This window comes from Pseudorca crassidens, chromosome 1, assembly GCF_039906515.1.
Source record: "Pseudorca crassidens isolate mPseCra1 chromosome 1, mPseCra1.hap1, whole genome shotgun sequence".
NCBI classification, from domain to species: domain Eukaryota; kingdom Metazoa; phylum Chordata; class Mammalia; order Artiodactyla; family Delphinidae; genus Pseudorca; species Pseudorca crassidens.
Genome location: NC_090296.1, coordinates 44184421 through 44211357, shown reverse-complemented (window position 1 = coordinate 44211357; position 26937 = coordinate 44184421). Strand labels below are relative to the sequence as shown.

The window sequence follows — 26937 nt, the reverse complement described above, 5'->3', positions numbered from 1 at the left end:
AGGACCTTAACGGCTATCCAACAGCTACGCTACAATGTATTCTTCTTTTTACTTTAGATTATGGCAAAAATTGCAAACAGTCAGAGAATTATATCCCTGAAAACATTCATCTGCTGCAGACCTGCCCAGTTCTACATTCAGTTTAAAAAACTTAACTTCCTCAGTGTGCTGGTGAGTTAACACTACCTGTGTTTCTCTTATGAAAATCGTGGCTGTGGACCAGAGCGGAAAGAGCTGAACCTCCCGCTCAGGCGCGTGCGGCAGTTCTCTTCCCTCTGCATCCGCGCAGGGGGACCACTTGTTAAGAGAAGGCGGGGAGCAGGTTCAGGACACCTCTTGACTGGTGCTTCTCACCCTATCACAATTCGGGTCACAGGTTTAGGAATGTGCTTCTTAGCCATTGTCACTCTCTTTCAACATCTCTAACTCTTCCCCAGGCGTGCTTGCAGCTGCCCCCGCACCTGTTAATCCCATTTACTTCTAGTTTTCCTGGGCGGGGTGAAGGGGATAAGGAGAGAGGAAGAGGACTACCTGTCCACTTTCTCTTGCTTCGAAGCGGCAAAGACTAAACCTAATTCACATTGCAAACGACCAGGTTTCATCAGTCATTCCCATATTTTTCACAGCTCAAAGTTTTTAACTTCCTCTCCTTTTCAGGGATTTTTCTCTCCAGATTTGCTCCATTTTTAAGGGACGCGGGTAGCCCTCCCCCCGCCCCCGGTCAGAGCTAAGGTTAAACGTTGTACAGCTGAGGAAAAGCATTTTTAGGAGACTTGTCCAAGGCCGGGGCAGTAGGCCCGGAGCGGGCGGGCTTCGCGACAGCTCCGTGGGAGCGCCTGTCCCGCCCATCCTTCCCGGGCCTCGCGTTGCAAGATCCGCAGTTGAGCCCCAAGGCCGAGGACAGTGGGTTGGGAGCTGGTGACTCCAAAGCCCTCTGCAACTTCCCCGCCCTACAGCCCCACCCATTAGCACGCGGTCTCCCCCGGGGCCCGTATGAGACACCTTCGTCCCCGCCCCTCCACAGGTCACCTCCCTCCACGCCCCTTTCCCTCGGCCCCGGCAGCCGGCAGGCAGGGAAGTGTCGTAAAGCCAGGCCCAGGAAACTTTACCCAGGGTAACAGCTGAGGCGCTTTACGGCGACGGCGGCTGAGTGTGAGGCTTGGCGGCGGTGGAGGCAGCCGCGGCGGTGCGGGAGGCGGCGGCGGCCGAGGAGGAAGAGGAGTGGCGGCAGTGGCGGCGGGGACCTGTTCGGGGTGAGCCTGCGGTGGGGACGGGGAGGGGCCGCGGGTGACAGGGCTGGCGGATGGGCGCGGGCGGACGGGGACGGTGGCCGGCTGAGCAGCTGGGCGGCGCTGAAGAGTTGGGGGGGCCCGCGGAATTGGGGCGCCAGCTCTGTGAGGGACGGTTTCTGCCTTTGTTTCCCCCCCAACCCTGGCCGCCCCCCGCCCCCTCTACTCCGCGCTTGTCCGCCGGGTCTCATGGCTTCCCCTCTCGGTCTGTGTCTCCTCTAGGATGGCGGAGGTACCGCCTGGGCCTAGCAGCCTCCTCCCACCACCAGCACCTCCGGCCTCGGCGGCGGCCGAGCCCCGCTGTCCCTTCCCGGCGGGGGCCGCCCTCGCCTGCTGCAGCGAGGACGAGGAGGACGACGAGGAGCACGAAGCCGGCGGCGGCGGCGGCGGCGGGAGCCTGGCGGGCGGCGAGGCGACGGCGGCGGCCAAGGGGCATCCGTGCCTCCGCTGCCCCCAGCCGCCGCAGGAGCAGCTGCAGCTCAACGGATTGATCAACCCCGAACTGCGGCACCTCCGGACGGCCGCCTCCCTCAAGAGCAAGGTTTTGAGCGCGGCCGAGGCGGCCACGGTCACGGCCACCCCCGCCGGGGGCCCCAGAGCGACTGCAACAAAAGGAGCCGGGGTACACTCGGGCGAGAGCCCCCCTCCCTGCCTCCCCAATAATGCAAGAACTGCGCTCCCCAGCCCCGCAGAGGCAGCGGCGGCGAGCGATCCCGCGGCGGCCCGCAATGGACTGGCGGAGGGCCCGGAGCAGGAAGAGGAGGAAGACGAGCAGGTGCGGCTGCTGTCTTCATCCCTGACCGCCGGCTGCAGTTTGAGAAGCCCTTCAGGCCGGGAGGTTGAGCCTGGGGAGGATCGGACTATACGTTATGTCCGATATGAATCCGAGCTGCAAATGCCCGATATCATGAGACTGATCACCAAAGATCTGTCTGAACCCTACTCCATTTATACCTATAGATATTTTATCCACAACTGGCCACAGCTGTGCTTCTTGGTAAGTGGGTGGAACGAAAATAGGGTGAACCCAGCAGAGAGATCCAGGCCGTGCGGGGCAGGGAGTGTGAGGGCAGGAGTGGCAGTGGATGTATCCTGCATTTCATAGTATGTTACGTGATGTAAAGTGCGTGTATGCACTCCTAATTATTTAATGAAACTGCTTTGGAGGTAAGGGTTCATGATCCGGGTTAACTTGATACTGATGTAAATGCAGTAAGCCTGTGTGTTGCATGTTGGGGGTCTTGTATCCTGTTTACATTAGCTTATAATCATGTTTAACCGTCTTTAATTATCCTCCCTCATCCTCAAAGCACTTTGCAGTCATTTAATTTGAACATGGTTCTGTTCGGATACAGGCCTTATTAATCTCTCAATTACAGCCATAATCAGGGAAGAGTGTATGCATAAACATGTTTTGGTGAACATGATTGTCAGTAAACTTGCTGTGGCCACACTGGAGAATTAAATCTTAGAAGCGTATTCCATAATTATGGAGATTGTTTCCTTTTACTTCAGCAGGACAGTTAGCAGTTGTAGCCAGCCTGCTTTCTGGTGCACGGTTGCAGAAGGTGCTACTAACACTTCTGGTGGCTGAAAGACTCCAGAAACTTGAACAAAATACCCTTTTTGGGAGTGTAGGAAACTGTGAAATTGTTAAGTAATCTAATTTTTTTTTCTTTTTTTAAAAGAAGCTGGTCATAGATATGCTTAAGTTCTAGTACTATTGCTGGCTTGTGTGTAATGTAGTTGACAGAAATTTTTTGCTTAATATATGAGTAAAAAAGACTTGGCTTAACCAAACAAGCTGAATTTTTTTTTTTTTTTGACTTACGTAGTACTGGTAGTACCAATAGTTTCCCAATAATATTGACCAATTTCAGTCTGTATGAAACCTTTCACTTAAATGTTGATGGCAGGTATGTGCTTTATATCATGTACTCACAAGCATGTTGTTTCCATTGAATTTTATTGAAGAAAGACAACATGCTTTTAAGGAGTGCTTTACGATATGTGAAGGGAAAAGCCACTACCATTATTTGCTGTTTTAGAATTGACTTAATTGCATTTACTAATTCCCTGTAAGATGCTTTGACAATACTTTAGAAATCTGTCTTTTTGATTCTATAGCTTGGTGGTGATCTGAAAATATAACCTCAGTATTGTTGATAATGGTAGCTGTGCTATTTTCTGCGTTCACTTTGCTAAACTTCAGTTTAGTATGTTTGTTTAAACTGGGACCTATTTTATATTCTACAAAACTGCTCTTACAGGATTCTAACCATTGCATCAAAATAGAAGTTCTAAGACACGTCTGTGTCAAATGAATATGGGAAGATGGTTTTCATAGCATTATTATAAATGTCATATCAAATGCTATTATAAATGCTGAAGATTGTAGATTGATTTAATTGTAAGTTAATTCACAAAAGCATACAATTTAGTTACAGTTTAAATTGAAATAGTGTATGTATTTCTGTTAATTCCAGAAAATAGTTGTGTATGTGTGATGATTAGTCAGCTTTTGAGTTCTGGTATTACCTAGACCTCTCTCAACTTGTCTGCCATTTTAAACTCTGATAAACTGAATATTAGTAAACTTTACTTTGATTTTACATAGACTCCTCCCAATTCAACAGCTAATTTGAACTTTAACCCTTAATAGCCAGTTTGTTTAACATTAAACTCTCAATATCTAGAAATTGTGATAATATGCAAGTGGTTGACCTGTAAGGTTTACTAATGCAAGTATGGATCTAGACGTATTGAACATAAAACAATAGTTAAACAATCAGAGGCCATTTGGAACTGGGGCCTTTATATTGGCGTTTAAAAAATTTGAATTTCTCATGAGAACTAATTTAAAACAAATATAAGTATGTTTATTTCAATTCATATTATTTTAGAACTATAAAGGATCCTAGAGATAATCTAGTTCAGCTTAATTTTTTTTTTTTAATGAAAAAAAATTAAAGACCAGAGTGACTTAAAATGTTCGCATCTCCAGATATTTAGGGTCCAGAGATATAAAGCTAGAACCCAGGTCTCCTGGCCTGTCATTATAGAAACAACTAAGAAGCTGAAAAATGACATACCCTTGAGTCATTCAGCCAAGATCCTTGTGTCACCAAGTTATGCTTCACCAAGTAATAGTTGTCCTTGCAGACAATGATATTAAGAGACTAGAAATCTTCAGAATGTTCCTGGTTTCCATGAGTAACCTGCAGAGGATCAGATGGAATATATGTGGTTGGACCTTAGAAAATCGCCAATACTTGACCATATTTGACTAACAAAAGTGACAGTTTCTAATGATTCTTCCTAATAATTGTAACAGATGTGAACGTATGGTACTGTACAAATGGGAGGCACTGTCATTTACTCTGTACTTAAATAATTTATCTGTCTCTTTTGAGTTCATGGTATTTTCAGTTGTTGGTGCCTTTTTGAACTTCTTAAACTTATTACCAGTGATATACTATAGTACTTCTGTTATTTGTTCTAAATTTAAATTTCCAGATTCCTCTGTTTTCCTATTTGTGATATTCTGGAATTTGGGAATCTGTATTTCACACAGCTTGTATTTTTCAAGTTTTATAGATTGACAAGCATTTGGCCTTGTAGAGTTAAATTTTAATCTTGCCTGGAATTTTTCAGTTCCCATCCTTGAAAAAAAGAACACATTTTAATAGCATGAGTTCCAAATTTATGTGCAGAAGCTTTTATTTGTAAAAACTTAACATGCAGTTCAGTGATTCTTGTAAGTGTATATTCATCAGCAATTTATCAGGAAAAAATGCAGAATTGGCCTTCCTCACTAAACATCTTACTAATAACAGTGAATCATATATTGGGCTTTTATTTTTAAATGATGTGTACAACTTGATTTTTGTTCCCATAGATTCTTGATTAGTAAGAACTCAATCTAGTCTAAGTGAACTAATATAATACTTTGTTTGCTTATTACTTTCTTGGTCCGAGGACAAAGAAGATTTGTTTGAAATGCCTATCCAGTTTGAAAGTATTGTCCAGTTATATTGTGTCTAGTGGTTTTAATTTTTTCCCCTTTTGGATGGTTTATTAACTGTGAAATGTAGCTGTCCTATAATTTTGTATCATAGATTGGTATAGATTTCCATTTCTCCTAGCTTATGAGGTCAGGTCAAAAATTTTTTAATGTACCTCTCATCTCTGATATATGCACACACACACACAACCACACACATCTATTTGAAATAAGTTATGTTCAAATCAGAAAATGCTGTTCAACCAGGCAACTTTTGTATATGTTTCAGGACTTAATACAGAAAGAAGTTTTACTTTTCAAAAGAATTTTGAAAGAACCAGATTGATTTATCATGAATGAAAATGGAATTAACAATTTTAGAGGTTTATTGACCGCAAATAATTTTGGATTGTGTTGATAAAACAGAAATGAATTAGTGTGGATTGTTGAATTTAATATCCCTTCAAAGTAAATCAACTACACTTCAATTAAAATAAGTAAATAAAATTAATATCCCTCCTGACCTAGTTTAGGCTTGCGTGAAATGGATTAGAATTATCTTGCCTAAAGATTTCTCCACAGTTGAAAAAAAGGCTTTTTAATCAATTTACAGAATGATGAACTAAAAAAAGTCATAACAGATTCAAGATAAGAGAGGTATTAAGTGTAAATTGGGCTTATTGATTTTTTTAAACCCATTCCTGGTTTTTGTTGTTGAAATAGTTTCTGAAAAGTTAATTTTATTAAGAGATGATTTGAAGCTTTCATATTTTTTTATGAGGGCTCTTTACAGCAAACAAGTATTTCTGTCTGACACATTATTAAACAATTGGAACTATTGCCCTATTTATATTTACCAGAGTACAATATTTACTAGAACTTTTTGTTGGTGATGGAATTTTTGAAAAACATATTTTCAATGGTGATACTGGAAATTTTAATGAAAATGGAGGCTGATTAGCTTTTATTTAATAAGTAATCTTTGTGTGGAAGGCTGTACATTTTTATTAAAATAGAAAGCTCTGTAAAAATTACAACTTTTGCTTTAATATGAAGCTTTGATTTTGAGATCTAGATATTCTGTGAGCTTTATGGCAATGACTCACACTGTCAGTAGAGCCCTAAAAATGAGACCATCGTATATCTAGTTTTTGTAGTCCTACAGTAACAGAAACCCCTTGGGTAGGATCTAAGGAATACCTTAAAAATTATCCTTTTTCTTTTAGATTTTTTTTCCCTGATCAAAATCTAACTATTATTCAGGTGTAAATATTATGTCTTATATCTGTCTTTCACTAAAACTTTATTATAATTAAATATAAATTTATAGTACTCTGTTGATAAGTTTCACAATATTTTGTGATATCTAATGAAAAGACTTTCTTAAAAAATTATTTTCACATGTTTCCCCTTTCCCAGATCTTAAACATGTAGCTCTTTATTGCAACTAATTATAAGCACCTCATAAAGTACTTGAATGTTTACCATGTGGAAATTTGCTTTTTTTTTTTCCCCTAGGCTTTAATAATGAGCCTAAGAAATTCATGTCCTAAAGAATGTTGAAAGATTTTAAAACTAGAACATTTGAAGGAGTTCTGGGATTTAGATTTCTGACACTTCTGTGACTGCTCTCTTGCTAGAATTCTCATTATTTCTTCCTCCCTCAGAAACACTGACCAATGGTTGGCTGCTGTTTCTGTGGGTAATTATGCAATACCTGATGGCAATGTATTCTTTGTAACTGTTTGTTTATTTTTAAGGCCATGGTAGGGGAGGAGTGTGTAGGTGCCATCGTTTGCAAGTTGGATATGCACAAAAAGATGTTCCGCAGAGGTTATATAGCCATGTTAGCCGTGGATTCCAAATACAGGAGAAATGGCATTGGTAAGAAAAATATTATGTCACAAAAAAATGCCTAAGTTATTTTCATTTTTTTTTTTTGAAGCAGAAGACTTAAATGTAAATAGTATGTAGAAATGAGCATGAAGCTGAGGGAAGAAAATTGATTGCTTTTATTTCAAAATATTTTCAAAATGTTTTAAAAATGAATTGTTTCCTTTATTACTGTTTAATTATTTGAGAGATTATCTTTCTAACAATTAGAAGGTGATCAGTTTTCATCTCCAGACATTTTTTTGATCATATCCAAACTGCTTTGCATTATACTAAGTTCTGCAGTTTTTAATAGCATTATTAGGGTGCTTGATCACAGCACTCAAGCAGCTGTGTGTACTTGGGTTAAATGGTCCTCAATCAAGGCAAAATTATGGAGAAATTGTTACCATTATTTAGTACTAGTCATCAAACATTATATTAGCAATTCGGGAAGGACCAGGAAAAAGGAGAATTGTTTCTTACTACTATTCCCAAACTCATCTCTTTCCTGGGCTACCTTTCCTGGCCTTTGCAGTTAATCTTATACTCATGGTTTATAATGGTCATTAGAATCATCTGGGTGGTTTAAAAACAAATGCTTAAGCCCCTCCCCTTGAGAATCTTATTTGTCCTGTTAGAAGTAGGGCTGAAATTTCCCCAGGTGGCTGTGATGTAAGCCTGTTAAGAACAGCTGTCATAGTGTCTAAGACCTACTGGCTCTTTGTTCAAGATGGAGGATCAGGTAGATAAGCACTTGTCTGAGCATGGCACATTCTGAGAGGTACTGAAGCTAAGTAAGTATTCATGAAAAAAGAGTTTGATGCCTGTACCAGTATTTAATTACTAGCAGTTTTGTCACTTGCAGTTTTATCTTTTTAAACTATGAGTGTCCAGTTTAAGACTGCTTCACACAATCTGAGACATCATGAGAAGTCATTATGAATAGGTTTACTTAGTACATTAGGTTCAACCAACTTTTCTTATAGTGTTACAGTTTGCCACTAAGATGTTTAATGAATTGGGCTTGTTATGCAAGCCAAGTTTGAGTCTTTGATGCATTAAAAAGAGCTGGTAAGGACTCATGGAAAATGATAGGCAAATTGCCTGGCTACTTCAGAGGGCAGAAACCAGTGCCTTGAAGATTGCATCCTGGCCCTCAGACATATTTTGTATGGCCCATGTAACGTGTGCTTGCTTGTATTCATGGTTTGAAAATTGAGAGAGAAAATTTGGATTTCTTAAGATCAGATTTAGCATTTGTTTTCCCTTTAATGTGCTAAGTATATCTGACCCTAAACTAGGATACAGACACACCACTGACGTCATTTGGTGTGCCCAGGCTTACTATAAGGTTTGTGGAAACTAGCACAGTGTCTTGGGCCCACTCTGGGTCACAGCAATTCTGGTGTGATCTTTGGCAAGATTGGCTCAAAGGTCATGGAGTGAGTTCTTACCAGCTGAAGAAGTTCCTGGGTTGCTCTGGCCATATCTTACCTTTTTCCTTGGAATTAAACAGCATTTACACCTGAGAAAAGGATATATATCAGGAGATAGGTCTTTCAAGAGGAAACATGTATTGCTATGCACAGGTCCTATTGGGCTCTCAGTTTTAAGTCTAAATTTTTTCCCCCACTTAATTTGAGATAATCTGTGTATCTCATTCAGGGTAGAACCCAGCATTTGACATTTCTTTGCTTCTTATGAATATTACAATTTAGGTATCTTTAAGAAACTAATTACATTTTTTACTTCATTAATACTCAGCTCTGTATTCTAGGTACTAACTTGGTTAAGAAAGCTATATATGCTATGGTTGAAGGAGACTGTGATGAGGTAAGTCTTCCTAAATGTTTAAGACCTTTTATCCTGGGCTGTATTCTACTGGGTATTTTTATAAATAGCCCATAATAAGTTGTACTGCAGATTTCATTGCAAGCTATTATTATACAAATGTAACTTGTGCTGAAAATTACATTCCGTTGAAAAACACATGAACTTTGACCTAGAACAAATTTTAAGATGATAATGGGAGCTAAAATTTGTGTCAGAATGTAAAGGTAAAATTTTAGATATTTTTAGTAAATAACTGGTATTCAGAACTCTGATTTGTTATCAGTTAAATCATTTAAGGTAGCTCTTATTATAAACCTTATTGTAATTTACTTGTGTATTGGACTTGGTTTCTCTCTAAATAATACTTTTTTTTTTTTTTCCTGTGGGCCAACTGTCAGCCCATATGAAGAACATTTCACATTTGAAAAAAATCTCAGCATTAAATAATAAGGTTGGAGGGGGGGAAAGACAACCACTTTTTAAATGTAGATCTATCTGTAAATTAGCATAAAAGCGTCTTCTCTCTTCAGATTGTTTGTAAGGCCTGAAGGCAGGTAGTATCTTTGTATCCTGCAGCACTGTGCTTTACATACGGTAGGTGCTCAATAAATAATAGTGATGGTTGGGAATGTTAAGATTTACTATTATGTAATGTGGAAGGGGATAAGTATAAACTAGGGAAGTACAGATATCTTTAATATAACAGTGGTGACTAAGAAGGACCAGAGTTGTGCTAGTAATTTTATGAGCATTACTGCTAACACTTGTCTTTATTATTGGAGGGCAAATGTGCCTTAGAGAGTTCTCAAAATACTTGAAATTAGGTAATTTTTTTCTCAGACTGCAATAAGTAACTTGTTTTGGTTACTTTTTTTTTTCTAAGTGGGGTTTTTTTGGTACAAAATTTATTCACAGTCACTAACCATCATTATTTGTGTGTATTTGGGGTGCAAAGTCCTTTCTTTTACCATCTTCACGCTTTTCAACTCTTCATCTTTCTTTCCACTAATAGCTGCTATTAATCTTGCAGTTTGCATCCTCCCATTTTCTAAGCACATGTGAATGCAGATGTTTACCCATTTTTTTTTACAAATGAAATCACAGTTATTCTGCTATAACTGCTTTTTCCACTTAACAGTAACTCATGAACAGGATTCCATGTCAGTACAGATGTACAGCAGAGTATTCTCACGCTCCTTGTCCACATTCATAGTTCGTAGTTTGACAGATCACACTAAATCGTGGTTGTATGAGAAGGCCTACAGACATATTGGGCAGCACAGGGAAGACATCCTGGGATTTACGGATATTTAATTTTTTTACCCCGAATAAGAAAATTCACACATGGCAAAGGATCTCATATTCACAGCTTTTAATTTCAAAAAGTAAAAGGTACAGTGATTATCTGTAAAAAAAAAAGTAAAAGATACCCTGATTATCTACATCATTGGTAACTAAAATTTGAGTATAAAATTGAATATAAATTTTTTCATCAGTGTAAGTCCAATATGGACCATGGCTATATTGGCTTAGACAGCTCATCAAGAATAGAAGTCAGGCTTCACAAAAGCTGCTTAACAGTTCGGAGAAATCTTTGGGATGATAAGACCATGTTTTGATCCTCTACTGAGTAGTGTGGTTCCCAGTGAACAGGGATGTTATAAGGAGGGAGTATTATGTCCCTTATGAAAGCCTTTTCTGAGTTATCCTAGTTACTGCCTATGAGACAGGTAGTATGCTTTACCTTAACTGATCAAATGTTTAAATAGTGTTGGCTTTTCTTTGAAAGTTCTGAGGAATGATGAGATTTTGGTTATATTGTTATAGTCTTAAGGTTAAGGCCTAAATTAGTGATACATTTTATGGTAGAACTATTCATTGTGGGCTTAAAGTTCTGATTCATTTTTCTTACTTTTCAAGCAATGAGTTTTACTCAATCTTAGACTGAAATGGGTATAGTTCCATGAACTTATTTCTGTTGTATGGTTTTTTTTTTTTGCGGTATGCGGGCCTCTCACTGTTGTGGCCTCTCCCGTTGCGGAGCACATGCTCCGCACGTGCAGGCTCAGTGGCCATGGCTCACGGGCCCAGCCGCTCCGCGGCATGTGGGATCTTCCCGGACTGGGACACGAACCCGTGTCCCCTGCATTGGCAGGTGGACTCTCAACCACTGCGCCACCAGGGAAGCCCTGTTGTATGGTTTTAAGTGGATGGTTTTTGCAGTTTGAATAGCTCTGCCTCTGGATTAGGGAAGTCTTCCATGGTTTAAAAAAATTGGTTATCTGTGCCCCATGTTGTTCAGATAAAGGATTTGCTGTAGAAAGGGACAGAACTCTTGCTTACTCTTTATTAGGCTTTCCCTTTCCCTTTCATTGAGTTTTAAACCATATAAGCAACAAAGTCTTCTGTCCTCTTTACCCTTCTAATTTTTGATGGTAGTGTGTTTGTTGGTTCTACTTCCTTATATTACCATCTCATCCTGTTTGGTTTGGTTTCTTTCCCCTCCACTCCAGTGTAACTACTTTGTATTTGCTAGACCCAGTAGCTTCTTGGTCTTCCTCTGCTTATTAAAATGCTTCTCAGTCTTTAAGACCCAATTCAGATATCAACAACTCCTTTTAAGTTTTCCTTGAAAACCACCTTCTGTGGTTTTCTTTACCTCCCTTTCTGTAATACTTACTATGCTTAAATTCTTAAATTTACTTGTTCAGAGACTGTGCCTTAGCCACTGAGAGCAGAGATACCTTTTCTTGTTTACTGCTGTATTCTTAGTACTTAGTACAGCATTTGTGATAGAGTACATGGTTCATAAATATTGGTTGAATGATCAGTTTTGTGTTTCCAGTATCTTATCTATGCCTCTTTTTTTGTGGGGGGGGCTGGACTTTTGAATTTCGATTTGTCTATTTTTTTCATTAAAAAAATTGTTTTTTAGTTCTTTTCTTTTTTTAGTTTTATTTTTTTATACAGCAGGTTCTTATTAGTTATCTATTTTATACATATTAGTGTATATATGTCAATCCCCATCTCCCAGTCTAATTAGTTTTTAACTTGTCTTTCTCTCTAAGCTTCTAAGAACAGCAATCGTCTTTTTTTTGTGTGTGTATACATAAAAAAATATATCTGAAAAAATATATATCTGCAGGGTTAACCAAGTTATTAAAGTACCCTTTGATAAAGCAATTATATATAAAAATAGTTTTGTATATAATTCATTGTTCTGAGGAAAACTTTGAAATTATAATTCTCCAAGAATACAATGACCAAATTATAAAATAACTGACATGTGATGTTACTTTCATTAAGTTAGGTCAATCTTCCTTTCTTTTAAAGTGTTAAGAAATTTTGACAAATTATCCGAAAGACATTTGTGAAGGGTTTTAAATTACATCTTCTACTGCTTAGGTCGTGCTGCTGTTTTTTCAATCTTACAGAGAGAGATTTTTGAATCTATGAGCCTATTAAGAGAGATACATTTGGAAATCTCTATGAAGCTTTACTGTACACATCCAGTCAATTTTTACTTTCTGTTCTGTTTGCAGAATTTATTTATGACCTTGAGTCATGTTTATATTGCTTTTGGTTGCCACTTGTCATTTTAAGATAAATTCAGAGTGAATTAAACTGAGGTTAGTTGAAATGTAGATCTGTACATTTCACAGAGTTGAAATGTAGATCTTGCTTTTGCCCAAGGAACAATGGTATTATTCTTCTGGTCTAATAGATCTTTTCATTTTGCCTTACTATGACTTTCCTAACTTTTTATATCAGAATTAGACATGTTTAAACAGCGTAGCTAAAGATCTTTTCCATTTTCTGTATATTTGGATCTGACTAAAAAGTTATAGCATCAGAAAAAGAAACAGGTGGATTCATTACTTCATGAGTAAGAAATGCATTACCTGTATTGCTAATCTAGCTTGAATTTGGTTACTCCTCTATGTGGTCTGGCTGCCAAACATTTAGTGGCTACTAGGAGAAGCTTCTTGAGCTTGGGTTTTACATTAGGGGAGACAGTAAGAAAAATATATACAAATAACATGAATGAGTTTTCTTGTGTACCTAAAATAATGAACCCACATGGTGGCCATTTACTTTTATGTACTTTTTTTGGAAATAAATTAGAATGAATGGAGCAGCATGATGAACAGTACTTTTTAAGCTGTAGATGTCCCTGAAATGTTCACCTCTGGAAATTTAAATTTCAAAATTTTTTTTAGATTTATGGTATGGTTACTATGATATTAATACTCAGAACTAACTCATAAATGATGAAAATATACTGGAATCAGAATTTCTTAATGGAGGTTAAGTGTGCAGTATGTGACCTTAAAACATTTTTAGTTGACCAGCATCTTCCTATTTTCGTCTATCCCCAGCCCCTTGGAGCCACCATTCTACACTCGGCTTCTATTAAGTTTGACTGTTTTAGTTTCTGTATATAAGTGAGATCACGCAGTATTTGTTTTTCTATGTTTGATGCATTTCACTTAGGGTAATGCCCTCCAGGTTCACCCGTGTTGTCACACTGGCAGCACGCACCACTTTATCCATCCATTTGTTGATGAACATTTAGGTTGTTTCCTTATCTTGGCTACTGTGATAATGCTGTAATGAACATGGGGACCTCTTTGAGGTCCTGATTTTACTTTCTTTGGTTGTATACCCAGAAGTGTGATTGCTGGATCATATGATAGTTCTATTTTTAATTTTAAGGAACCGTCACACTGTTTTCCATAATGTCTGTAGCAATTTACATTCCCACCAACAGTGGGAAATTTATTTAAATAACCAATAATAAACCTGTTACATGTTAACAAAATAACATACATTTTATAGTAATGTACAAGATGACTTTTAAGCTTTTTGTGTTTAATAATTATATGTTTAACATTTTTAGTTTCATTGGAAACATATAGTTTGGCTGTGAGACAGGGCAGCTAGGTGAGGAACAGAGTAAAATGGAATTATTTAAACTGTAAGGATTTTTGGTTGAGTAGTTTGGCCTAGTTAAAGATCTGGATATGATAAGCCTGGGTTCTAGATCCATCTTCTGTCGATATAGTTGTGTGATTATAGGAAAGTCATTTAACTTCTTAAATCTGTCTCTTTGTGCAATGTAATGGTGGTTCTGATCTTAAAGGGATGTTATGAAGAGCAGTAAAATTGTTCAGTCAGATTGTCGGTGTAAGGCCTGTGAGGTGCTAGACAATAAAATAGTGCTTGCCGTCCCTCCAGGAGCTCCTAGCCTGTAATATTAAAAAAGGTTTTCTAAACTGTAATGGTTTGGCTCATCCTGACAATGGTTTGTTCCTGAGAGAATCCGTAGAACTTCACTGTAACCCTTATTTTCTGTTAAGTAGAATTCAACTTAGCCAAGTTTCTTTAGGATTAAAATAACCTTATTATGCTTTGGCTTCCTATATAATATTCCCATGATGTGAACTAAAAGAATAATTTTATAGAGAGTTTCCAGTATAAACCCAGATCCTCTTTTAGTATGTTTATAAGAATTTCGTAATTAAGTGTTAAAAAGTAGTTACTTCTTTTGTGGCGTTTTCTGTTGTGTCAAATAATACATGATCTCTTTGATTAGAGAATGTGAGTGTGCTGAGAGAATCTTTTCATTTTAACCAAGGTGTTAGCACTTTGTGTAATGTTTTTCTGTAAATTGGGCTTTATTTTATTAATCCGTTAGGATGCCAACAAACCTGAATTCAACTCTTAACTTACACGTCAAGTGTGTATTTATGTAGCTATAGTTAGCCTCAGCTGTGTTTTGAATATTTTAGATTGCTGGATATTAATGAATATGGACCTGGATCCCCTTCATTATGTTAGATCTCCCATTCACTGCTTTGTTTTACTTTGGGGTGCAATCACAGGTACAGAAGAGTGGATACTATTAAGCTCTAGTTCACATTTGGAGTCTGGTTTATTCTTGTTCTACTGGTGGCCTTGAGTTTCATTCACTTGTAAGTTAGAGATATATCTGTTTCATAGGGTTCTTGTGAAAATAACATTATGACATATGCATGTAATATGAGATAATGCATGTGAAATGCTTTACGTAGCACTTAGTAAGCCTTCAAAGAGTATTATTTTTTTTACACTGTCGCTCTCCTTTTTATTTCTGTGAAATCAGTTCTAAGTTTTGAGTTGTTGCAGCTTTATTGCTTCTCATATTGTTTTGATTTAACATTTTAGCTGTAATTAGGTGCTGACATAAAACAGAATTCTAGGAATTACTCAAGAGAATAGTTCCAAACTGGTAAATTGCATTGACCAGACTGGGGTGTTCCAAACTGGAGGATGGCACACATTACTGAACATTAAATTCCATTTTAAGAGCAGAGAGAAATTGTTGACTTTTTATTTTCATCTTGAACCGGTTTGCTTGCTGTATAACTTTTATAGGAACATTTTCCCTTGATCTTGAACTATTAATGACTTGGTTTTAGATCTTTTTAAAGTTTGGATTAGTGTGTGATTTGCTCTCATGAGTTGTTTGCATAGGTAATTGCTGTAAGATGATACTTTCTGTTTGAGTACTCTGGTCATTTAAAAGCGTGGCAGTACTTTCGTTTGTTTCCTATTTATGTAATGTATGTAATATAATGAAAGGTACTAAGGGCATATATAATTAACAAATGTTTAAAAGCCTTCTATGTGTCAAGCAGTGTGTTAGGTGCAGAGGAAATGGCTGTGAACAAGGTACCCATGATCCCTGTCCTTGTTGGGCTCACCAGCTGGGAAAGATGTCATACTCATCAAACATTGAATGAAAGTGCAGTTGAACAAGGAGCAGTGCCAAGTGCTGTGGGGTAGTATGAAGGGAAAGAGATACTCTACCCAGTCTGGAAGTGACATGCTAAGGCCAAAAGCAAGAAGAGGAGGATGGGAAGAGTGTTCTTCCAGACAGAAAAAACAGCTTATGTGAAAGGTCTAAGGTAGGAAAGATAATGGTGGGTTCCAGAAACTTAAAGTTTAGTGTTGATCGTGGCGAGTAACGGGGGGAGACCTAAAACACAATTAGCAAGGTAGGTAGAGGCCATATCTTGACGGACCTTTTAGGTCTCTTTAGATTACTGTTAGATTGTGGACGTTTTCTTGAGGACAAAAGAGAGTCAATAAATGGTTGTAAGCAGGGAATTAACGAGCATCACTGTACCTAGAGTGGGAGACCTTTGGGTTAGGAGGTTCTTGTATTTATAATAAAAGTTGATGGCAGCTTAGACTAGAATGTTGTCAATGGGGATAGAAAGAAGAGGATCAGTTTAAGAGAGATTTAAGAGAGAAAATTGAAATACTCAATGCCTGGATGTATGTAGCGGGGTGGAGAGGAAGGAGGTACAGAGATGACTCTTAGGTTTTAGGTTTGAGGCATTGATGGGATGGAGATCTTGTTACTGATGTGCGGAATTGTAGAGGAGTTGATCATGAGTTTTTTGGATCCGATGAGTTGAAGTACAGTCTTTTCTCTATTATTTATATCTGTTGCTTGAATTCTTGTCAGATTTTTTTTTTATAGCTTGCGATAGAACAGGAAGAGACTCGTAGGCTTTACTTGGGCCTCTGTTTAATTATACTTTGCCCTTTTTTCCCACTCCAAACACCTCGGGGTTATAACATCCCGACAGTAGCTGTGACTCACTGTGTTGATTCTCAGTGAGGTAGGTAGAGAATCAATAGAAAGGCAAATAGAGCTATGTATGTAAAAGTTGGGAGGATGGGATAGAGGATATTTTGGTAGGGGAAGGTAGAAGTAAAGTAGAAGAACATCACATAATAGTCAAAAGTATCAGTTCTTCATTGTCAGGGCCACTGGTTCAGTAATATTTTAAAAGACCCAGATAGAAGTTAATACCTCTGTTAAGTGTTGATATCCATAGTGTCTAGACATACTCAGAATGTAGTTCTCAGAATGTCGTCCCCTTACCAGCAGCAATCCACATCACCTGGCAATTTTTAAAAAACGCAGATTCTTGGGCACCACCCCAAACCTACTCAGAAACTCTGGGGGGGAGGTGCAGCAATCTATTTTAATAAGCCCTCCAGGTACACTAAAGTTTTGGTACCTTTGATCTAGGTTTGGTAAACTTTCTCTACAAAGAGCCTGATAGTAAATATTTTAGGCTTTGCAGCCCACAGGTCTCTGGTGCAACTGCTCAGGTCTGCTTTTGTATTGAGAAAGCAGCAATAAACATCATGCAGACCAATGGACATGGCTGTGTCTCAATAAAACTTTATTTACAAAAACAGGCAGTGGGCATATTTGGTCTAAGGACGATAGTTTTCAGACTCTGGTCTTGACTGTAGACAAATATGGTAGTTGTCGCCAGGATAAAGGATGACATATTAATGAAAACATAGGAGTTGGAGGTCAATCTGAATAGTTTCAAGTACTGGTTTATTTTCTTAAATCTTTGATTGTTGATTTTTTTCTTCATTTTTTTGTCACACTATACAGGGAACGAATTCATCTTTGTTTTAGTATAAAACATATATTCTCATTGCCAAAAATTCCAAACATTTCACAAAAATCAATAGAAAAGAAAAATGTCCCCAGTGTTCCCACTGCACCCTTGCCCTGAGAGAGAAAGACTTTTATAATTCTGATGACTGTTTTTCTGGGTTCTTCCTGTACGTCATTAATATTTACTGTTTTCACCATCAACTTTAAGACAATTAAATGCAGTTTCTTTTTCTTAAATATTTGATCTTATTGTTTATAAGTGATTTGTCAAATTATGAAATTATAAATTAGTTTCAAATATTATAAAATTATAACTTAGTTTTCTCTTTTTTTGAAGGTTGTTTTGGAAACAGAAATAACGAATAAGTCTGCTTTGAAACTTTATGAAAATCTTGGTTTTGTTCGAGATAAGAGGCTGTTCAGATACTATTTAAATGGAGTTGATGCACTGCGACTTAAATTGTGGCTGCGTTGAGAAACTGACATCAAGGAACAACTTTCCAACGATGCAGAATCGACCTTTGCATGCAATGCAATTTGTACAGAATTGCTTTGCAGGTGGATTTAGTGATTTCCATGCAGCTCTTATCTGTCAGTGTCTCATTTGAGTGTCGCACAATATTTGTTGCACTTTGGCATGGCGCATTTGTTCTGAATTAAAAGAGATTGTTTTAAACTTAAAGAGTTCTTTTGGTACCAACAAGATGTGCCAGTTGATAGCCAAGATTTGTTTGTTCATTTGCAAAGTCTGCTGACATTGTTATTTACACAGTGATAATTTTATCACAGAACCAGGAAGTGGAACATGATTTTTGTTCCTTAAAAAAGCCAATGTAGATTGTAAAAATCTCTGAGTATACTAACATTTCACACGAAACCTGCCATAGTTTTCTGAGGGGGTGGGGGAAAAGCTTCAATTTTAGGTTTTATTTTTTCAATATTAAATTTCCATTCTTGAATATTGGTACCTCAGTGATTAGTGAATGAAAAAAAATGTTATGTAGGGTTGGGTGTGTCTTAACAATGAGTAAAGATAACAATTAAATTGCGTCTGCCAGTGCCTGTGTAGATAAGTATATTTGTCTTCATCTCTATAGTTTTTGAATGCATGCTACCTTTTCCTTTTCTTTAAGGCCTTTGCAAGCAAACTTTTGTTTTTATTTAAATTCTAAATTTGGTAATAAATTATTTCAGATTTTTATAATTTGGATACTTTTTCCAGGTGAGTGACAGAGTGGTTTACTGTAGAAGTCCCTTCTTTTCTTACAGTAAGAAGTTGAATCTACTTGGAAAATCTTTGAGAAATGACTCAAAAGGGATGAGAAAAGTTGATGAAGCCGGGAATTGCTGGGTTTTAGATGCACTTTTTTTTGAGAGTGAGGGAATTTTTGGAAAAGAGTAGAAAAATTAATGTAAATTGGTATGATTTTATTTAATCAAAATTGTTACTAAGCTGTGAGGAACAGCTTTTACAAAGTAGTTGGAACTTTTTTCCCACTTGGTTTGGATTCACATTGCTTCCATTTCTTAAAATGCTTCGCTTTTGGTTCTTGGTCTTGAAAATAAATTCCAAGGTGCACTGTATCTGTTTTAAACTGATTTTATTTTCTTTTCACTTACTTGTGCAAATTCTTGGGGGAGCTTTGCTTTATTAGTTCCCAGAAAAACAAAAGGGAGAAATGGAAAATTCTTGGAATGAGTTCTATAGGTTTTCTTAATAGCCATCACCATGTTCATTAGTTACATTGTGTTTTGGCCAATCTGTGCAATGTAATTAATTTTAAAGTTGATTGCTTTCAATGGAGTCAGGAAACCTGTGATGGATAATTTATTTGACTGGAAAACCTAGGTACCCATTAAAGAAAAGATTCATTCTCTGTGAAAAATGTTTTGTAGGAATGTATTGTTTTTTCATTAATTTGGATATGCTTTACTTCTGCTCTAGGATTTGGTTTGAATTTTATTTTATGGCTATAATTACTGTATTTTTAAAAACCCTACCTCCATTAACAGTTGGTAAAAGCCCCCTTTCAGGAAAGTTTGTTGCCTTTTTGTTATGTTTTTTTTTTTAAGGGAAAGCTGCTCCTTGCTCAGTGTAGTGTCTTGAAAGTGAACATGGTGACAAGTATTTTTTAAATAAAGATACATAAATTTGGTGAAAATAAAATCTTCCTGTTGATGGGATCATTTATAGTTCCTTATTTTTAAAGAAAACTTTTTCTTTTCATTTTATATTGCCTTGAAAGTTTAATGGGCAGAATACTGGTTACATTTAAAATATGAAGACCACACAATACTCAGCTTTCCAGGTGACCATTTTGAGTACGTTTTTGGTCAGACTTCATTTGGACTCTAGCACTTAGAGGAATACCAATCATAATGATGATTCTGTTATTCTTAATATGGAGGGAATTGAACTAATAAAATAGTTCAGTACTTTCATTATCAAATTTTATCTCACCACTTTATATTTGACTTGCTGGTTCATAGGTAATGATTGTTGATGAATGTACATTTGCTTGACTCACTAATGAGGACAGTTCTAAAGTAAATACATGCTAGATTTTTAGCTCAGCCATTAATTTTTTGGCAGATTGTCAATGAAACCATCACTACTGACCTTTTCACCCAGAATTGACCAAATTTTGCTGAATTGACTGGGTGTTTTAAACACAAACTTAACTGTGTGACTGAAAAGTCAAATGGTTGTCATATTGTTTAGCTGGTGTTTGTTGAATATCTGTGTCTACCTTATGTCTTTAATTGGGTGTGCAGAAATTGTTTACTTAAGTGGACTAAAATTTTATCCTCTAGCATGGTAACCCAGCACCAAAATTAAGTCTCCATTTCAGGTGAAGTAGCATCAAACATTAACTTAATTTTTGATATTGGGCTTTCATTTTTCTTATATAATCTTAAAACAGCTCCACTTAAAATTGATAGAGTGAGTTCACTTGGCTAAAACTGAGCAAAATTGGTGCAACTTTCTTTTAATGGGGTGCTGCCTCTTTAAGACTGACTGTACCATCCACTGACACTGGTTTGGCAGTTGCTACTGCTGAACATTTTTATACATGCTACCATGAAGCTATATATGTTAGTATTGAAGAAGCTAACGGGTATACTACCATTTTAATGTGTGGACTGACTATAATTTCCCTTACATTAGGATGAAACTAGAGAATTCCACAGATCATAAACCAGACAGTAGTTTTGAAGCTGAAGCCAGCAAAAAAAAAAAAAAATTACTATTAAAAAATTGGTTCTAATATTTTCTGCCTCTTCCCTAAAGTACCCTCCCCATTTGCTTGACAAATCTATGTAAAGAAGTTTGTTTGTCACATGTTTTAACTTTACCTTGCCCTGTGTTATGGTATTGGCTGACATGTATAAGACTGGATGTGTATATTTATTATGGTGTCTAAAAATCATAAAGTTCATCACTTTCCAGGAGCATAGATAAAAGCAAATTGGTAGTGCATCAGAGTTACTTTTCAGTGCACCATGACATCACTAAAATGAGTGCTATATTGTTATAGGGCTTTCAGGTTTGTAAAAATATAACCATAAATTATATTGACGTCAGATATGAGTTGAGTATCTATAAAATATCATGTGTATCTCAAAATATTGGACTGCTGTTTGATGACTGGATATTGCTGCATAATTTTCTTCTATTGTCCCATATCCTTTTGGAGAGAGAGTTTTAATGGGATTTGAAATGTGCAAGCTGTCTAAATAAGATGCAGTCAAATAAAGTATGGTTAAGTTGTGTTTGCATTTTTCTTTTAGATACAGCTGTGTGCATTTTATGTTCAAGTTGTTTTACTTTCACCTACTAAGAAGAAAAAAGAAAAAAATAGGCAATCTATTTTGTTCCCCACTTCCTGCCTTGCATCTAAGAGTTATTTGGAAGAAGTGATACACAATTGTTATCTCTCTCACCTTGTGTTCTGACAAATTTGAAAATAACAACATGAACTTGATCTTACTAAAAGTATTCAGAGTTATTAGTCAGCTCATATATCAGCTATCAATACAAATGAGAGCATTTTCTCATGCATTAAACCAAAACTTGTTTTTCTGTCCTTGTCCCATAGCAATTTATTTGTAAGACAGTTTTTATTTTAATTTACTTTTTTGTTTATACTTAAGTAATGTTTTGTTTTGTTTTGTTTTCCCCTTGCTAAGACCAAAGGAAAATAGAGCAATATCTAAAGGGCTTTTTGTCCCATTCTTGTGGGAAGATTTAAATGGCAGTTATGTATTCTTTCATATTTCAGGATTTATGGATATTAGTGGAAGAAGAGATCTGTTTTAATTGGGACTGCTAAATTACTCTCATCATGCCTGTCAAATCTTCACTTTGTTCTTTTATAGTCAAGTAGTGAAAATATCTGAGTTCATGTTTTACTTGGGCCCTATATGGAATTCTAAATACTTCATAAATTGTCTTAATAAGGACCAGAAAGTTGATACCGTTCTTTCACACCTATGAACAGAGATCAATAATAACCTGTAGCCTAGAGATGTAGTGATACTTTTAAGCAACTTTTAAAAAATGAGTTTGAAAAATTTCATGAGCAGATAGCACAATGCACTTTCTTCAGATTCAGAGCTGTCCCATAGCACTTTTTTTGGATAGAAATGTTAATTTGTGCTCTCCAATATGATAGTCACTAGTCACGTAGCTACTGAACCCCTGAAGAAAGGCTAGTATGATTGAAGAACTGGATTTTTAATTTTAATTAATTGAAATTTACACAGCCACATGTGGTTTAGTGGCTCCTGCACTGGATAGAATAGCTTTAGATAATATTTAGACAGCAATAACTGAGGAAAACAGCTTTTGAAAAGGATTTTTTAAAAACTATCTAATTCATTGAAGAATGAAATAGGATCATGATTAAAAATTACCTCTGAGCAATATACTCTATACAAAAGAGTATACCTACAGTATTTATGACGAAAACCTATTTCATTAAAACAGTATTTGTCACCACCCCTCTCCCTGCTTTTGCCGTGAATTAGCCATTCTGAGAAAAGCAGCCCTTGCAGTTTTTGTAATTTGGTAGTTCTCTGGGTTGCAGAGGTTCCGAGATTCAAGTGCCAAAAATTGGTTTCTGATGAGACTCCTGTCTTTTTAGCCTTAAAATATTTTACATCATTAAGCCTAATAACTTCTCATTTTAGATGAATTTGAAATAATTTTACCTGTAAATGAGATTGGTCATTTCTCGTTTTATGAGTGGTCAAACTGAAACATGGAGGTGTATCATGTTTACACTTTTTTTTGTTCCTAAATTCTAGAAGATTATGTATGTTAATACAAGGGCAAGTGTTTTTGTTTCTGAGAGAACCAGATTTATTTTCCTGTGTTCTCTGGCCACGATGTGTCAATCTTGATTCTAGCTGGACATCTCATAAGTGTAATTCATCAAAAGAGCAGGCGTGGAGATGGGAAACACCTGGCAAAAGGGAGTGCCAGACTTGGTATATAGCCTGTTAACACTGCTGGGGAAAGAGCTCAAGGCACACGTTCTATTGATACGAATCAGTGTTTAATCTTCATGTGAAAAAGACCTAGGAATAATAAAGATCACCAAAGTGCCGAAATCTACCTTCTACTACTTAGAAAAATGTAAACAATGCAGGGGTTAAAAATGTAAGGTTTTTATAATGCTAAGAAATAAGCTTATTTTTAGTTGATGATGGATTTTTATGACTACCTCTTTGCTGTATGAATATATCTCAATTTTTTAATACCTCAATTTCCTGAGAATCTGTATGTATGTTTTTGTAAATAAAATAATTTACCATATGCTAGAGAAAGGACATGGCTTTTAAAGAAATTGTATAAAGACATTTGTGACTGAATTTGTTACACAGTGAATCTATTTGAAATTTCTTAAAAACAGCCTTTTCTGGCTCCCTTGACTGAGGTTTTCTTTTTTGTTTTTTTTTGTTTTTGGTTTGTTTTTTTGTTTTTTTTAAGTAAACATATTCTTATTTAGCGAGATCTGTGTTCCAGGATGCGTGTACCCTCATTTGTTCATTTATAACTGCAAAGATTTGTATGTCTCCTGTGTTTTCCTTTCATGCCAAAGAAATTCACCCTTTTAAAAAAAGTCAGCAGGTTGCACGAACTGAAAAAAATTTTTTGCCCCTTAGATAGGAGTTCTTAAGAAGCTTTATTTCCTAAGATTTAAATATTTTCCAAAGGAAAATATCTTCAATTTTTTAGTTAAAACCAGTAGTAAAAATTTGTAAAAATACGTGTGTTTTTAGGGATGCACTAGTTCTGTAGGAAACAATATTGGCAATTTTAAGGAACTGTGCTGCTTTAAAATCCACAATTGTATGAAGCTGATACAAGATATAAAGTAATTGCTAAATTTTATGTATGTGAACTGCTCAGGGTTCAATGCCCTAACATAGGTGATCACTAACATCTGTAGGGCCAGATATCCTGTGATTGTACATGTTTATTGATCATTTTAAGGGAGCTGAAGTTGCTGCCTTAAAGCTAAACCTGCTGCCTTAAACTTTGCTACCTCCCTCCCTACAATCATGGCTGTAAACAGTGACTCAACAGTCAGCTAGCATTATATTTGATTTTATTGTGAATGCTAATAAAATAAAATTTGTAAGTCCACCAAGTATTGACTTAACTAGGTAAATGTAAATTGATTTCAACCTTGTCTTTGGCCAAGTCTACTTGATAGCTTATGATAATATGAAATGAAGTACACCAATATGGATATGAGCATTGTGTTTGAGTTATTGTGAGAATAATTATTTTCTTCATATTTGGAACTGATAATGAGCATTCAAGGTGTTTATTTCCATCAGATGATACTGAGCAAGTTTCTTAACCTCTGTAAACCTTTAGTGATAAATACTTGATAAGCTTAGTGCGAAGAATAAATGAAATAATGTATGTAAATTCACCTTAACAGTACCTAGTAGCCTAGTATATAGTAAATAATAAACGATAGCTATTGTTAATATATATACCATAGTACTATATAGTAATTTTGTATTTCGGTACTGGATTTTATAGCACCATTTAAATGGTAAAAGTCATCTAAATATTAGATCTTATGAGAATAGCCCAGACTGTAGCAAGTGAAGAGAAAAACTGTGTGTACAAATACACACAGACACACACACAAATCCTTAATCATATAACCAGTATTAAAACTCCAATTTCTAGGAAATTGTTTTTAGTAGCAGTATGGAGATGCATAAGAAGTAAATATATAGAATACAGAGGAGGTTACTCTTTCAAAGAGGAAAGATTTCTGTTACAAGGACATTAGACACCTTAGTAGACAAGTTTGGAGGCACAGACAAATGATTATAGGAAAGAAAATTAGTGGAAAGTAGAGGTAAGTTTGAAAGTAGGGGGCTGTGTCTTGCACATCCCAAATACCTAGTGTTTTTCTATGAGCATAATAAGACACAAATGTTTATTGGGGGAAAAATGGGGTAGATAAATACGGTGCAATTGCCAACAGCAACAAAGGAATGACTTTTAGAAAGGGTTGGGTTTTTGAAATGTAATCAGCAAAGCATAGGAAGAAAGAAAAAATAGGTGCTAATATAGGCACAAAGTTTTAATAGAGATTGTTAAGCAAGTGAAGACAGTTTTGGTTTTCCTTTTGAAAGAAAACAAGATAGGGAAGGGTAAGGACAACCCTATATTCTAACACCCCAATGTTGCGTTCAAAAAGGAATTAATAGAGAAATAATTCAGGATAAATTTATCACAGCCGTTATCCGAATTTATAAAGAAACCTTAAACCACATGGCTTGACTAGGGTTGCCATTAATGCATAAAATTAGGAGATGGTTTGATATAGAATATGAGCTACAGAATTGTGGTTCTCATACTAGGGAGTCCAATTTTGCACCTGACTACAGATACAGAAGAACACCTGGACATCTTTGCCCAGCCTACTGAGTAGAGGATCACTGTATTCTGGCTTGATTGTGGGATGCTTGCCATTATTGGGATGTGATCCCCTCAGCTTGGGGTGGAGAGACGTATGATTAATGTTCTTTCTTCATTGCCAGGAAGGCAGTAGAGTAATGATAATAAATAGCATGCAGTGAGCTTGCCTTCTTACAGTTTTCAAAGCAGTTTCACCTACTTTTACTCAATCTTTAGAAAGATCTTTTGAGGTGGAAAGATTAATACTCAAAGTGCTTAAATGACGCCTCTAAGGTCACAAAGCAGTGATAAGACCTCAACCCAGGCCTGAGTCTCCTAGATCTGGTTTTCTTCCCATCACACTCCGTGCTTGATGAAACCCAAAGAGGATAGAGTCCAATATGTTTAATTCTGTTGTGTAAAATTAAAACTTTAATGACTCCTACTAAATTATTTAAATTCAGCTGTTTGATTCAGCATAAAATTTAAACGCTCTCTTAAAATGTTTAATAGGTCTAATTTGTAAAATCCATGGAAGGATTTAGGATTAAGTAGTTTTAACATCTAATTGGTTTCTAATAATTAGGTATATAATATATTTAAGGGGACTGAAATTGATTTCTTCTTTAAAAATGAACTTTTAAAATATATTGCCCTATGAAAGTTGAACTGAATCCGCTTATTTATATAATTCATTTATGTTTAAAATTTTCTAAATATTATGCTCCAGCATGTAACTCTTGCCATATTTCCAGTAAACTTTTACTCAGTCAAATTTCTTTTCTAAGGGAAAGGAGTTCATTAAAAAAAAAACCTATTCTGATTATTAATCAAGTTTGAAGTCTAATTAAAATATGTAGAAATACTTAAAAACACTAAAAAATCAGGTCATATTAGTATTCTCTATATAGTGCTAAGCCTACAAAAACGCAAACATTAGGAAATTATTTTTGTGTATATATGTATATATATGTGTGTGTATGTGTGTGTATGTAATGTGTGTGTATATGTACAAATGTATATACATTTATACATATACATAGACCCCTTTCCTGGTGGTAAAAACTTGTTTTAATTACAATATCAGCTGCTGGTGATACAGTGTTAAATACGTTGGTCTGTATTTGCCTTCAAATAGAGTAGGATGGTAATATGCAAAATCCATGCCTCTTCAAACACTGGACAGGTCAGGAAGGTCAATCATACTATCTCTACTCATAAAAATGGGGTTATAAACACTTGCCTTTTAAGATAGTGGCGTGGGTTCCGCTGGAGTGTAATTCCGTAACAGTAGGGAATTTGTTCATGGCTGTATTTATTCACTACCTAGAATAGTACCTAGAGCATATTAAGCATAACATAAGTGCTTATTACATAAATGCATTAATTGATGCGGAATGCTTTTTAAGGTGCACAACAGAAAGTTTTCAGGCTTAAAATCATCAGAGTTATCAAAGGTGTTAACTGGCACACAATCTCTATGAATTTCCCTCCTTTCCTTTCTCCCTCCTTCCCTACATTTTCG

At 36.5% G+C, this 26937-nt stretch overlaps 1 protein-coding gene across 1 annotated transcript; it reads left to right on the top strand.

Annotated features, from left to right (window-relative positions):
• The first annotated feature begins 1057 nt into the window (after positions 1-1057).
• On the top strand, positions 1058-21267 carry NAA30 (N-alpha-acetyltransferase 30, NatC catalytic subunit). Its single transcript, XM_067734672.1, has 5 exons — positions 1058-1253; positions 1512-2286; positions 7053-7176; positions 8945-9000; positions 17814-21267. Exons 2-5 carry the CDS (start codon positions 1513-1515, stop codon positions 17949-17951), a joined length of 1092 nt encoding a protein of 363 aa, XP_067590773.1. The 5' UTR covers positions 1058-1253; position 1512; the 3' UTR covers positions 17952-21267.
• The last annotated feature ends 5670 nt before the right edge of the window (positions 21268-26937 follow it).

Coding starts and splice junctions, on each gene's coding strand:
- NAA30 (XM_067734672.1), top strand. CDS start 1,513: ATGGCGGAGGTACCGCCTGGGCCTAGCAGCCTCCTCCCACCACCAGCA. Junction 2,287..7,052: donor GGCCACAGCTGTGCTTCTTG/GTAAGTGGGTGG, acceptor TTTATTTTTAAG/GCCATGGTAGGGGAGGAGTG. Junction 9,001..17,813: donor TTGAAGGAGACTGTGATGAG/GTAAGTCTTCCT, acceptor CTTTTTTTGAAG/GTTGTTTTGGAAACAGAAAT.